General features: G+C 37.4%; 1 protein-coding gene across 1 annotated transcript in view; it reads right to left on the reverse strand.

Moving 5' to 3' along the window:
• TENM1 (teneurin transmembrane protein 1) overlaps nt 1–15,953 on the reverse strand; it is a 321,456-nt gene that overhangs the window by 141,936 nt on the left and 163,567 nt on the right. Inside the window, exon 6 of the mRNA XM_065689244.1 lies at nt 2,492–2,730. Coding sequence (XP_065545316.1) covers nt 2,492–2,730 — 239 coding nt within the window. The remainder of the gene's footprint in view (nt 1–2,491; nt 2,731–15,953) is intronic.

The following is a 15,953-nucleotide window of genomic DNA, read 5'->3' on the forward strand; positions in this document are numbered from 1 at the left end:
AGTACATTAAAGTTATGAGATAAGGTGAAGAAAAAGCTTGATGTTAAATTCTGATCTACATTCATCTGGCCTGAAATTGGAGGTCATTATAAGTTGATGCAGACTACACCATAAAATACAACGATGAAAATAATTTTGCCTTAGAAAGCCTCTCTTACTCTTCCAGTAACAACCACTGAGCTGATCCCAGGTTAAGCTTGATCCTGAAATTAAAATGTGCTTTGTTTTGCAATTTGGGGCCAAGTCTGTGATCACTGCTCGAACATAATTGCAGGTGACATGAAGAAAACCTGCCTGGAGTGAGGAGTGAGGGACCTCAATTATGGTGATAAAAGAGAAAATACTTGGGAGGTGGTGGTGGTGTTTGAACTTTAACTCCAGAGTGTTACTTCAGAGTCTGATTTTTTTATATTCAGGTACTCCTATTTAAAACACACACATTTAAATTTCTGACATGAAAAGAAATGCAAATCTGAAGCCCTACAGAGCAAGTGAACTTTGAAAATAGTTTATATGCTATTATTCATACCTAACAAAAGGTACATGACTTGTAAGAACAGACCATGAACTGATTTAAATATTTAACCAACCAGAAATGGGCAGCATAAATATCAATGTGGAACAAACTAATACTACCTGAATCTGCAGGAAAGCTTATACAACTGAAAATTTTCTGGGGCAAACAAGAGCAAACAACAGCATCTTCAAAAACTGAACCAGGAATCCAAGTTCAGAAAGAGTTTTAGATTTTGCTATAGAAAGCATAACTAGAAACACTAATAATTTATAAAATACAAAGACATCTTCATTTTATCTACTTCAGCCTAACTAAAGAAAACACGTTAAACCCTTATGTTATCAGGTTTACATACAGACACCTCTATGTTAAATTCACATAGAGCTTTTTAATCACAGTGACAGGGAGTGCTTACAGCCTTGTTGGGCTGATGACATGCAGCAGAATATCACTAGAAACTTCAAAAATTCTCAGCAGCAGACTGAAATCTAAGCAGGGGTGAACCATGCAGAGCTTCCCCCAAATAAAATCTAATTGGTGTGGGTGGGATATCGATGTAACAAACAGATGAGGCTGCAAAAATTATACAGCCAGTCCTAACTGAGGGCATATGCTCAACAGCTGGTATGTAAATCTGCAATTAATGTAGCTTACTAGATCCTCAGGTGCTTTCAAATAACCATACACCAGAAACAATCAAATCTGCTTTCCCATATGCATTAGATGAGGATATTAGAAAAAACCCTGATGCTGAGCATCTCACTGACAGTAACAAGAACTTTGTCACTACAGGACAAAAAACACCTCAACCCATTAGAAACCAAAAATGTCTGGAATTGTAATAATTTTGACTATAAAGACATTTATTCAGAGAATACAGAAAACCAGTGGCCACTTGTGAGGTTGGAGGCAACTGTACCTGTACAGGCTTTACCAAGTGTAAACGACTGATCTGGGCAAACCCAGAGTTATTCCCATCCAAGCTATAATATGTTGGGAATTCTCTGGCTCCTGCCCACTTGTGAACTGGCGACTAAGTCAAGAAACCAAAAGTGTGTGTGAGAATGTGACTTGCACAAGCAAAAATTAATGAGATTTTCTTATTTTTTCAGAAGCCACAGTTGCATTCTAAAAGTCTACATATACTGAATATTGTGTAATGTTTTAAATTCAGATTAAAAAAACAAGGTGATAATTAATATTCAGCCAAAACATCTAGTAAGTCACAAACACTTGCTCTCCCATGTACACTGCAAGCCCGTCTCCAACCTATATATCTTCAAAGAAAAAGGAAGGCATTTCTAGCTACTCTGATAATTCCTGCCAATCTATCACGATCACAAAACTGCAAAGTCAGATACTTAAAAGATGAGTTTAAAATTACGTAACTGCGCTTTGATCTATGTAACATTCTTCTGAAACAGAAATTCAATAAAGGGACAGCAAAATAGAAAACATGGTGTAAAGTACCACATTTTTAGAGCTCGCTGTCATTCTAGCCAATGACGTAAGAATCAAGAGGAAAAAATGAAAGATTTGAATTGTGATCAGACTGAAGATATGAAATAAAGGTAGCAAAGCAAAAAACAATTAAGCATTATCAGTCTTCATATAATTCTTCAAGAGCAACAACGTTGTAAGGCTTAATATGAAAATCAGATGTTTAATTTAAGAAAAATATCTCAGCAATTAAAATCAGTAGGAGTCCTCTGCTAGTATCAACATGTCATCTTGAGTAATATTTCTTTGTCTATTAGGCAGCACAAAGGTTAACAGAGTAGAAAGCTAATGAGAATTCCATGTTGTATTCAACCTCTGGCCAACCTAGCACTTTGTTCACCCGCATGTACAAAGCAACCAGTGGCAAACATTATTAGTAAACATGATTTTTATTAGTGTAAAGTAAAGATATGCAAGACAACAGAACAGAAAAGGTAAAGAATAATTCAGCATAGAAAAGAAAGAGAGGCTTACCGATAACGTAGGCTAGCAACAGTGCCAGGGTAACTGTAATGGCAGTAGCACTCAAAGCAGTGCACTTCCAGTTGCAACACCTGTAAGGTTTGTTAAAAGTGAAGGCAGGTCTGGAAAAGGTACTTCTAGGAAGAGGCCTAGGAGGTGGAGAGTAAACAGTATTGGATGTTAAAGGATAGTTCTGACTGGCTGCGCTGAAGATAGCTGAAGACCCAGATCCATGTTTAAATAGGAAATGCCTACAAAAAGAAGACAAAGAACCATGTTGTAAAAACCACCTTGTGATTTAAGAAGTGAAAGGAACTCTATAAGCACTGTATGACAAACACTGCATATATATTCACAGAAAATACAAAAGACAGGAAAATCTCGATTTGAATACCCTCTGCACTGGAAGTATTTCAACCAAAACCACAAGATTTCCAGCAATTTTTAGTGAAACAACATAATGTAAATGAATTCTAAACTATTCTTCCAGTGCTTCAGAGAGATGCTGAAGAAATGTTATTTCTCTGCACAGTACCTGTGGGTTCTCCAAGACGAGCAGCCCTGTGTGCCTTGTTACACAGGTGTGCCTGAGAGATGGGAATTTTGCCAGCAGTACCCACTCCTTCAGCAATCACACAAGATTTATGTCACCAAGAATATAAAAAATTGCAGAATCCACTACCACTCTGAGTATTTACTTTTACTATGGATTCTCTCCAGAACATAGCAAATAACAAGAAAGAAAATAAATTTTAAAAAAAGGGGAAAGAAAAAAAAAGAGACAAAGGTGACTGCTTAGAGGAAAACCTACAGGGATAATCCATTTTGAAGGACCGTAGTTACCATATAGGTGAGTACAATTTCTTTTAATATTCTTAATTGAGCTATTTTGACAGCAGCTTTTCTTCAAATGCTTTTGCCTACTGTGGTGATTCTCAAACATATTAGAAAGAATTCATTTGGAGACCTATTTCAACGTATTTTGGAGAATTGATTGTCTTCAAGAAAAAACAACAAAGACCTACATTATCACGAAAAGTAAGGTACAGAAATGTGCCTTGCAGAACAGGCTCTGGTGCAGAAATATACAGTGGTGGTCTATATGAAGATGGATGGGTTTCAGGACTGGAAAGTGGTCTGCAAGAGAATTTGGGAAAGGATATTTAATTTTAAACAATAGCTTACTGTACTATGTGCTCAGAAATTGAGGCAAAAAAGGACACATTCAAGGCTGACTGTACGAACCACATATTCTTTTTGGAACACCAACTTTCTTTGTGTTTTGTCTTTCTTTCCTTTGTTTTAAGAAAGTGAGCAAGCTTCTTCACTCTTTTCTGACAGTTGCACATCTAAATCGCACGTCACAACATGCACCCAAAGAAAAGCATCCTCTATCTCAAGCCATGAGGTGCGAAAGCAAGTGAAGGGGTACGGATTCTACACAGCTTGCAAGAACAAGGACTGCCTTGGCCACAGTTGGGTAAGAGTATCTGTGACTGTTGCTGCCATAGGCTCTATGCTCTTCCATCAGCTAAGAGCTGTGTAAGTGCTCTGCTGAGCCCAGGCAAACACTTGTGCTGGGGGTGCAGGTTGCCCCGGTTGTTTCTGCCAAACTGAAGGAGGAGCTTCAGTTTAAAATTCAATGGCACTACGATGACTGCAAGCCAGAAGCCACAGACACACTTCACAACTGAAGTCAACTGGCCAGTGTTGACATGGTCCATCTTCCCAATGACAAATGTGTCTTTACACCATCAGAAAGGAACAAGACAGAGTTTGAAGACGTATGTGGATCAATCAATCCATGCTGGTAGAATTTCTTTGATGGATTCACAGCAGGATGTACATGGGATCAAACACTCAAGAGTATGAAACATGATTATACGGTGACATTTGACCTTAAGAATATTGTAAATACATGTTCCTGAAAAGGTAATTGCTAAAATAGTGTAATGAGTATGATATTATGTATTTCCATTATAAGATTTTAAAAGAAAGGTTAGAGTTCTCAAAATGCCAGATTGTAAAAATTAAAAAGGTATTACAGAGCAGTTTTATCTTTTAAAGTGCCTTTTAGCTGGGCAGTTACATGAAAAGGAAGGTAAATGAGAATACCGCTTAGCTTGCATTACAGATTGCAGTGCCTGCATATCTGGAGTCTTTTGACAAACCACAAGAATGAAATTTTGGTGTTGCTTATGTTAAGTACTGGTTATTCCTGCTTCATGCTTATTACCCAAGTAAACAGCATTCAGACAAAAGGACAACTGAATCTGTCTACGGCATCCTGGCGATATATTAGACAGCACATGCTAGATTTCTTTTCTGCTAACTTTCACAGTCACAGTTATACACATTATATAGATGGCAACTCTCTGAACTTGGTAATGTCTCCTGTAACTATTTTAGTTAAAAAATTCTAAACTCAAATACAGTAAAATAAGAAATTGAAATGAAGTAACTGTCTGCAGGACTATATAAATCTGCTTCCTTCATATTCAGGCCATGAGAATACATTTGGTTATTTAGGAATCAATGCCTTGCTGTCAAACTTGAAGGCTTTTGTAAGTACATGAAGCCTTACTTTTCAGTCTGCAGTTATCAAGATACACAGTCACTTAGACTTTTGGTAGAAAAGAACATCACCACAGAATTCCTACTAATATTCAAGGAAGCAGAATCACCATATAAAATAATAAATGTGTTATTATATATAAGCATATACATACATGAAGTACGTATATGTGTAAACATACACATATACACACAACATATATATTAACAGTTAATAGTTGTTTACTTGCTTTACATTTCAAGATATAATGACAATAACCTCCTTATTTGATTATTTCTCATTTAATTTTTTTAGGAAATTATATCAAAATGGTCTGATATTGGCAGTATTGATTGCCCTTTGTGGTGCATAGCTCAAAGATACCAGAGGTAAAGGGAAGGAAATGCTGAACTGGAAGTTATTATTAAGGCTCTAACAGCCTTGCAATCAATAGCCAGGAAAAATTTTATTCTCTTGCATGGGGATTTATAAATGTGACTTCCTAGAATGATGGGGAAATGCTAGGGGTGCAGAGGGATTTCTTCATTAGCTGAAGAGTGCACAGAACATGGATCCAGCCCCCACTCTTCTAGACAGATGACACAGAGGAGGATTTACATAGCCTTAACTTCTAATAAAAAAGATTGTGAGGCAATGCTACACTGAAACTGAGCTACCAGTGAAAAAAACATTGAGAAAATATTGAAAATCACAATTGTTTATGCTTTCCATTTTGGGGACAGTATACTGAGTACCCAGAGACAGCTCTATAGAACGTGAAAAACACTGGTGGCACAAAGACAGATTTCCACAGCTAGACTGTGACTATTTTCTCATAAACTCAGACGACTCCTCATCTGTCTGAGCACAGCACTGTTCCCAAAGGACATTAGGACACGCTAAACTGTTGCAATCAATTCTATAAAATGAGGCGCGCTCTCTAAAGAGCAAAATAATAAAAATTGCAGTTCAAAAGTTTAGATGTGACTGCAGCCTCTGTGTGCTTTAACATTCATTCCATCCAGGAGTAAAGCTGAGGTTTTTTTTTTTTGTAAATTGGGAACACAAGAAAAATCAGAGAATTTATAAGGATGATTGATAAGGCCACTTGTTCCAAGTGGTGAAATGCTAAATGTTCACAAAACCATTAAAAACATCCATAAAGAAGATGACAGTCTTCTCTTAAAGGAAGAAATACAGGACATAATCTGTAAGGCATTTGTTTGTGAAATAAAAGTCACTTAATATTGTTCCACTGATAATTTCAATACATAAATCAATATTAAAGGCTCAGTAATAATTTCCATATAAAAGAGGCAGTTGGAAAACATTCCCACTTTAAGACAGCCACAATGTCTGTTTTGACTATTTACCGGTTTGTTCATCTTTACAAATATAAAACTTCCAAAAATGTTGAATCCTCTCAACTGAAGTCAACTGGAAGAAAAAGATCCTACCAGGTTCATAAAAATCAGGGGTGGGAGTGAGATGGTGAGCAACCAAAACCATCACCCTCCCCCCCCCCAAAAAAAACCCCAAACAACCAACAAACCCAGTGAAAGCCCCAGTGAACTCCCATTTCTAAAGTCGGCTCTTTGTTCTCTCTAAGCCCCTCTAGCTACTCACCCAGCATGGCTTACAGCGGCTCTGAAGCTGAATACACACTGGGTCTAAACCCAATAGCAGGGTCTAAACCTGCTGCACTGGCATGACCAGTAAAAAGATAAGGACTGAGGGAAGGGACTTATTGGGGAGTTCAGGTGACAGAAGGCATGGAATTAGACTTCTTAGTCCTGCCGACCACAGACTGGCTTTGCTTTCTAAAAAGAAGTGGTTTCCTGTGGCTCCTCTAAGTGCTCCTGCTCAACCTCAAGCAGAATGGCATGTAACTCCAGTAGTGCAGTTCATACAAAAAGGATGAGTTCTCAGCTAGGAGAGGGTAACAGAACAGGAGTTCATTTCTTTCTTTCACCCTTCTCTATCAGGACGTTTTGTTATGTACTTCTGGCTTCTCACCTGGAATGGTAATTTACGTCTTGTAAGAGCTACACATGAAGCAATGTCCCAAATGAATTCATGTGGTGGCAATGTAATGTTATTACAGAAACCAGATTAATCCCACACAGAATTCCTTAATTAAGTTCTTTTATATCCAAGTACTATAGTAACGTCTCTCAACTTTGTCAAGGGCTTGATATCACTTCTGTATGTTCTGTGCATATGCCCTGTGCTTAGCGTACGTAGGCCTTGAAGTCCACCTTCATTCGCACCTGTAACATGTTTTTCTTCAATTTCCATTAAGCTAGAGGTTTGTAAGAATTAAAAAGAGCCAAAGCAGATTTGAAAGCGAACCATGGGGCCGGTTAGTAGAAACACAAATCTTGCAAGACCTTGGCGAAAACCTAAGTCCGCATTTCTCCTACATAAACAAAGTAGGAACACGCTTGTATGCATTTCACATTCAAGAAATGGTCACAAACTGCGACATAGCTGTGTGATAGGAACACTAAGAAGTCTCCAGTTGGACTATTTACTATTTTCAATTTCTACTAAATTCCGTAACTGCATGTAATATATATAACAGTGTATCTATACCAGTGTTTAAGAAGGCAACTGAAATCTTTAAGATGTCAACAGAAGTACAAAGGTAATTTTTAAGAGGTGTAGCAGCTGAAATAAAAGAAGGATTTTGTTTTTGGGTATAATCAGAAACTATATAAAGACAGTAGCCAAAAGGGATTTGGAAGTGAATACAGTTTCCCACCTACTTTGGCAAACACCAACCACGAGCTCATTGTTACCTGACTCTTTTTGGTCACTAAATTTCCTGTGACAGTAGGAAGAAACAGAAATTTGCTTGTTCCCGAGTTTGTATCCATCCTATTTTGTAACCGGAAAAAAACCCCAAAACCCAAACTTTTAACGTTAGATAATTAACAGAAAATGGATCTCTCTATAAATCCCTATTCTAAGAAGTATGTAGTATAAAAACCAAGACACCTACTTGACAACAAAGATATATGCACTATATCCTCACCTTGAAAACTAAATTGCATGTGAACAGAAGACATGACATAACTATAGATAGAATCTGTCTTATAATTTTATCTGCCATAGGTTACCTTTTCGTGTACAAGAACTGTAGGAACAAGAATGTTCATAGGTGAAAGTATAGGGAAATAGCCATGAAAACCATTTATCTAATTTATTTTATCATTCTATTTTTACATGTATAATTGAAATACATTTGAAACCCCCTAGAAATTTGTCTCTGGGAATAGAACTGCTTTGTTCAAATTTCCTCTTTAAGATAGACTTGCCTTCTGAATCATTTACATAGAATTGCTTCCTTTTATTCACTCAAGCTTTCTTTACATAGTGTTTGAAAACTTTGTCCCTTGACCCTGGATGTGAAAGGCTGTAAAAAGAATCTGTATCCCGTCCTTCTCACTTCACTACATACCAAGTGACATGATGCTGACTCACTTGTCGCTGGTGTAGGCAAGCTAAGCTGAACAATCAGGTGACTAAGCTTTCAAGTCCCTGTTAGATTTGCGGCAATACATATAATCTGGGGCAATAATTATATAAATATAGGACAGTGCCAAAATCAATCAAGAATGGCTTCTAAATGGAACGGTGTCCAAAATACAGCTGTCTTTTGGTTGCACAGACAATTCAATGAAAAAGAAAAAAGATAAACCAAAAAATACCACACTGGGGACATAATTACTCACGTATAGATCAGTGTGGACTTTACTATGATGATACATAGTGACACTGATACATTAATCCAGTAGTTTTCAAAAGTGCTTTTCTGTGGCTTAGAACTTTCCTTTAGCACTACAATCCAAACAACTGAGTAAAGCTGATCAATGCACATGGAGATTCACAGGGTGAGGAAAGAATAAGCTCATGGTTTGCTCTAATATTTTTCAATAAATTTTAAATATTTGATGTGGAAAATGAGAATTAGCAGCACTTGCAATAACATTTTTTAAAGTTATATATAAAATGTAGAAAATATATTTGCAAAGTACTTCAAAACCACAAATCGAGGATAAAAATACCAATTTTATAATTTCACTGTTTAGATTCTGTGGTTAGAAGCATGACTTAAAACAAAGAAAGGAATGAAATTAACTGAAGTAGAAGTAGTTGCCCCCCAGACCCCTTTGCCATGAATTTCCTCCTGGGAGTATTTATCCATATCCAATCTGACTTTTATTACTAGCATTTCAGACTACTTCTAAATACCTACACTCACATGCATATGGTCTAAAGCCAAACTGTATAGCTATTGTGATAAATAACACAAATTTCACTTGACAGGAGGTGTATCACATTAACTAGGCGAACACTATCTAATCTTCCAAAACAGATTTCCTAGAAGTAGCTATCCAGGGATAGACACACATTTCCAAGCAATAACATTACACATACATATGTGATTTTCTCAGAAATTAGAAGATAGAACCTTTTGCATATCTCTGACCCTTTCTCACAGCCTGTTTTCCAAACCAGCCAAGATTCTTTGTATTAATGTGTAATTATCTTTATTCAGTCTGTTTCTGGTTTTGTAAATGAAAAGCTAAGAGGCTGCTTGATCAATGGTGAACATAAAGTAACAATATATCTTACTTTTAGTTTTAACTTTATACACTATCCTATTCAAAACAATGAGTGAAGAGCATCTTTAGTGTGACTGTCCAAGTTACTATGTTAAGACAGCATAAAAACTCCCTTACAAATACAAATACTATCCCGCTGTTTCAGGGAAGCCCACACCAGAGAGCTTCTCCCAGAGAAAAATACAGCGGAGTATATGTACAATTTAAATTGCCTTTTTGTCCTTGGTGACAAATTATTCAGAAGAATAATTTCAAATTATTCAGAAGAAGGACCCTCAAGAGCCATTGCTGCTGACATGAAAATTGTACTTCATTACAGCTGACAAACATTCGTATTTTTATTTTCATAAAAGATGCTTTCATTCTCGCATTATTAAATTTAGGGTCATATTTACAGCTTTTATTTTAGGTTCATGGTCGTATTCACAGTTTTCAATTTATCTTCCACAATTCAGAAGTCTTAAATATTTTTAGATCTTTTCTGCTGCACAATGAAAACACATGGGACTCAGACTGAGTTTAAAACCCTTGCCATGTGTCTGTGTTTAATATGCTCAGCCTCTCTATAGGTTAGATTTATTGTTTAATTAGGCAGAAAATAACAAAATACAAGTGGAATGTCATAACAGCCAATACTGACCAATATGATTTGAAGGAAAGATCATAAATGAAGCCCTCCCCTGCATTTATTCTTTGAATAACCACAAGCCCGGTCATTTAACTCAGGAGTAGGCTCCATTTGCAAACAAGTTCCTAATGAATTGCATTGCTCAAATAGTAATTGTCTCCCTGCTTGGTGGCTTATGATCATTAACACCTGTGTGCCTCGGGAGCTGTAAAAGCTGTTCTGTTTGCTATGGAAACCTTGAACTGGGGAAAAATGAAGACACAAAAGTGCTTTCTGTATCTCTGCAGTGGGGGCAAGATTCACAAGATGAACAAATGAAGAGACCAAGGAGAAAGAATAAACCTTCCAAGAGCTTACATAGAACCATGTGTGTATTTATACATGCATTTCTGCATTATGTCTGCTTTTAGCGTTACTCCACCTTAAACAGAAAGTATCTACAGGTTTCTGTGATTTGAAAGCCTATCAGTATACTTTTTGAAGAGTACAAATAATTAAAAGTTTGATTAAAAACAAACAAGGGAAAACCATAGTACAGAAAAAAAATCTAACTATCTAAGTGATACTTGTCAAGATCTCCCCTATAATAAAATAATGAACAAGATAATATTTTTAGGAAAACAGAAATCTAGATTGTCTTAAATATGCACCTTAAATACAAAAGGTATGATTCCATCTATATGATAAATCTATACGGATAGCTCATCTATATCGCTCTATATGGATAGCTACAGGTTGAGCAGAGAAGAGATTCAGAGCAGCCCTGTGGAGAAGGACTTGGGGGTGCTGGCTGATGAGAAAATGAACATGAGCCGGCTTCAGTGTGTGCTTGCAGCCCAGAAAGCCAACCGTATCCTGGGCTGCATCAAGTGTGACCAGCAGGTCGAAAGAGGTGATCCTGCCCCTCTACTCTGCTCTTGTGAGACCTCACCTGGAGCATTGTGTACAGTTCTGGTGTCCCCAACATAAAAAGGACATGGAACTGTTGGAACAAGTCCAGAGGAGGCCACGAGGATGATCAGGGGACTGGAGCACCTCCCGTATGAAGATAGGCTGAGAAAGTTGGGGCTGTTCAGCCTGGAGAAGAGAAGGCTGCGTGGGGACCTCATAGCAGCCTTCCAGTATCTGAAGGGGGCCTACAGGGATGCTGGGGAGGGACTCTTCGTCAGGGACTGTAGTGACAGGGCAAGGGGTAACGGGTTAAAACTTAAACAGGGGAAGTTTAGATTGGATATAAGGAAGAAGTTCTTTACTGTTTGGGTGGTGAGGCACTGGAATGGGTTTCCCAGGGAGGCTGTGAATGCTCGATCCCTGGCAGTGTTCAAGGCCAGGCTGGATGAAGCCTTGGGTGGGATGGTTTAGTGTGAGGTGTCCCTGCCCATGGCAGGGGGGTTGGAACTAGATGATCTTGAGGTCCTTTCCAACCCTAACTATTCTATGATTCTATGATTAGAGTTGTTCAGCCTGGAGAAGAGAAGGCTCCAGGCAGACCTTAGAGCAGCTTCCAATGCCTGAAGGGGCTGACAAGAAATATGGAGAGGAAATTTTTACAAGGGCCTGTAGAGACAGGACAAGGATGAACAGCTTTAAACTGCAAGAGGGTAGATTTAGATGAGATAATAGGAAGAAATTCTTCCCTGTTGAGGGTGCTTAGGTGCTGGCATAGGGTGCCCAGAGAAGCTGTGGCTGCCCCATCCCTGGCAGTGTTCAAGGCCAGGTTGGACGGGGCTTAGAGAAACCTGCTCTAATGGAAGGTGTCCCTGCCAGTGGCAGGGAAGTTAGATCTAGACAATTTTAAGGTCCCTTTCAACCCAAAGCCTTCTAGGATTCTATGATGATCTGAATAACCTTCTTGAACTCCAGAACTCTCAAAGTTTTTAAGTGTTTGGAGCATAATTAAACTTCAGGGCTGTGAAATATTGCTGAATAGTAACTAAAAATCGTAACTGCCTTGAACCCCAAATACATCTCTTATTATTACAGTCCTTCAAAGTTTTATATAAATTAATGATAATTGAATCTCAGGTTCATGGTCTGGTACGTCACTGTCCCCTTAGAGGAGCTATTACCATGGTGATAAGATTGCTTAAATTAAGCTGTCTTTTTCCACAGTACTTGGCTCATTGCCAGCGCAGTGAAGGGAGATTTCAGTCCATTCAGCACAGCATTAACCTTACTGCCAACACTGCTAAATGGGTTAGAGGAACTAGGAAAAAAAAATGATTTTAAGAAGGAAGGAACAAGCAAATACGTAAAATACTGAAGCACAGAACAGGACAAAAAATAAAATCAAACCCAAACCACAAAACCACACTTCGAAACACAATCAATATCAGGTAAGCTTTTATATTTATGTAGAAAACTTAAAAAAATTCTAATGCTTGGGTAATCTAAATGTAAAACGTCACTAAAAATAAGCATGTCCAGTGGTTTATCCATGAGAGAACTATAATAGACTGTGGAGAGGATCAGAAATCATGTCAGGTAAAAATCCTTATTTAAGATCTAGTTTTGCCTTCTTATTTGGGATTCTGACTTAAGTAGCAAAATAAATAGCAGACACCAGGAAAAACAACCCAAACAAAAAAATTAAAACCCCAACAAAATACAAAAAAGTAGACCATGGAAACAAATACTGAGTTAACTAAGTGGGCATGGAGAAAATGAAAAGCACTCGTTTGAATTGTTAGGATTTAATACGTACTCCATAAAAAGCAGTAAGCTATGTTCAGATGGGGCTGTCAGAGATAATGACAATGTATTACAGTGTAAATCATAAGATTTGAAACACTAGAGCAAAGTATCTATGAAACCTGAAAACCACAATTATTTCAGTGGAAAAGAAGGGAATATGCAATAGGTTGCAAGTACTTTATTCTGGGGGAGAAGGAAAAAATCAATTTATGTAAGAGCCAAATAACATTATCTTAAGAAAGAGAATCAATGTTTCTGCGTTTTTATGTGGTGAGAGAGATCCTTGCAGTCTTTTTCTAGCAATACTTACAAATTATTTTTCTGGGTGACAATGAAATTACTGCATGTTCATAAGTCATTTTAATAATGAATATTTTTTTTCTTTCAAAACTGTGTGTGAGTGCATACAGAGTCTGCATTTGCATTTACAGGCACATTACAGAGCTGAAGGCTGCAGCACAGTTGGTTACACCTCCTACAGGTACAGCTCTTCTCCAATTTCTTCATCAACAGCTATTCTATGACATGCCCTCTGAAGTTTTAAAGGTGTGCCTAATTCTAATTTTCATTTGGGTTGCTTAGAATAACTGCCAGAGTTAAAGAACTGGCCTTGGCAATGACATACATTTAGACTATTTTTGGCTTTGCCAAAAGCCTGGGTGAACTTGAAGAAGACATTTCCCTTTCCAGGTCAGTTTCCCCATTAAACAGTTGGGCTGGTAAGCTGGCTCCTGACAAAACTGTTGTCCATAAGTCCTTGCATATAACACCTCCAGATGAAGCATAAACCAGAATTTCTGATTTGCCCTTTTCTATAGGCATATAATGAAGTTTTACTCTATAAAAAACCCTTTCAGAACACATACCTCAGTCTATGTCTTTTACTGCAGCCCTCTGGAGTCTCATCTAGAATTTCAAATTCTAATTACATAAGAATACATGTTTAATCAGAGTACTGCAAACATTTTCAGAACTACAGAATTTTGTTTTACATACAGATGACACATTATCATTATGAGCAGACTCATAAAGTTGCTTCGCTTCTGACTGTCCAGAGTGAACAGGATTTACAGTCACGCGATTAGTTCTAGGAAATCTTCTCCTGTCTGAAAACTCTCTAATATTACATGGCTGCAGATAAACCATGCAAACACATGTGCTGTTCATGGATTAACAGGAGATACAGCTGGAAGAAAAGCTGACCATGTGCATTCTGATTTGTGCCTAGTTGTTACAGTAGGGGATACATTAGTGTCTAAGTCTTCTTTTTGATTGCAAATGTTCCAAATTAAAAAAAAAAAAAAAAAGAAAAAAAGAAATCCGCTTAGATATATTAGGTATGTACATATTAGGTAGATTTGGTACTATTAAAGGTTTAGCACAAAATCACAGCTGCCATTGACATGTTTCCTTTTATTTCGCAGGATTATTTTTAATGGGCAGCTAAACATTAGTGGAGAAGGAAAGCAAGAGAGTCCAGATATCAGGCCAAAGTATTTGTTCAATTCTAGCTGAATCATTCCCTGTTAAAGGAAGAAAAACCAAGCTGCAAGCTGTTCTTTTTCTCTAAGGCTGTGTTGTGTACTATAGACTTCTGGGAAGTGGTAATCACAAATGTCTTTTATTACAATGTTTCCGTGCTACATCACTTGTCTGCACATAAACTGCAGATACATCTTGGCAAACAGTCTCACAGATTCTACTTTCAGACTATACAGCCTTTCAGCCAGCTTTATGAGAGGCTGCAGCTAGTGACCAGAGGGTGCACAAGATCAGCTGAAACAACCACTGAAGGGCAGGAATGTGGAAAATCCCCAGGCTTTGTGAATCACTAATGTGGAATATGCTTTCCCATCTGAACTCCTAATCCACTGCACAGTGTCTTTTGTCAGTGTCCAATAATACAATTATATATGTAACTATATATCTACATATTTGTTCTTTATGAGACATTTCAAATTTGCAAAAATAGTAAGAAACCAGGAAAACCAAACTGTACACAAAAGAGACTTAAAATTGCAAAGTATTTTCCCCCATAAGGTCTGATGAGAATATACTGAAGAGGGATGCAGGAAGGCTAAACAAGATCTACCTAACTGTTAACTGAAGAGAACCAAAAGGTACTTAATGGGTACAGAATGCCGAGGGATCAGCCTTAGGTGCAGCAGAAGGTATATATATATATATATAGCTTGTTATGTCAGAAATGACAGTGATTTATCTTTATAAGAACTGCGTTAACAGAAGCAGCTAGCTCTAGAAGGACTAGCTGAACTAAAAATTTCATGTTCACTTCTGGAGAAAAGTTTCCATCCTCCTTCATTCTTTTTGTGATTTGCCCTTAAGACAAATATGGAAAAGTTTCATTTCAGAATGAATCAACTTATTCTTCTATCTTTACTTAAGAGCCTTTCAGAGAAAAAAATTAATTTGACACTTGCTAGGCATTCGTTAGGTGACAAACCTAACTTGACACTTGAAACTAGCAGTAGTTAAGTGTTTAAAGATGTATAGTAAACTCAAGTTTTGCAATAAAATAAAACCTTCTTATAAAAGAACAGCATTTAGGTTTCAGTGATTGACTGTTATAACTTGTCCTTGGTCATATGTGTATAAAAAAGAAAACATTTCCCTGCATAATACCTTGTATTCTCTGGATCAGATTCTTTGGATGTCAGACATTCACCTGTTTCACCAAACACAACTTACACAGAGAGTCAGGCACTTTGCATTTACATGTTTTAAAATGCCAAACCCCACAGGAAACCCCAGTCAAAGCTTCTCGGTGCTCTGTTCACAGAGAAGAGGAAGAAGGTTGTAGAAAATCAAAGGTTTGTTTCAAGCATCAAGTGAGCAAACACAGCTGTAGCTGAAAGCCATCGAATTAGCTAATACTTATCAAGAACAAAAAAAGATTATAGCCAAAAGGTCAGAGGAAATTGCGCATTTACCTCTGGCAGAACTTTG

The sequence above is a fragment of the Lathamus discolor genome, chromosome 9 (genome assembly GCF_037157495.1).
Source record: "Lathamus discolor isolate bLatDis1 chromosome 9, bLatDis1.hap1, whole genome shotgun sequence".
In the NCBI taxonomy this organism is placed as follows: Eukaryota; Metazoa; Chordata; class Aves; order Psittaciformes; family Psittacidae; genus Lathamus; species Lathamus discolor.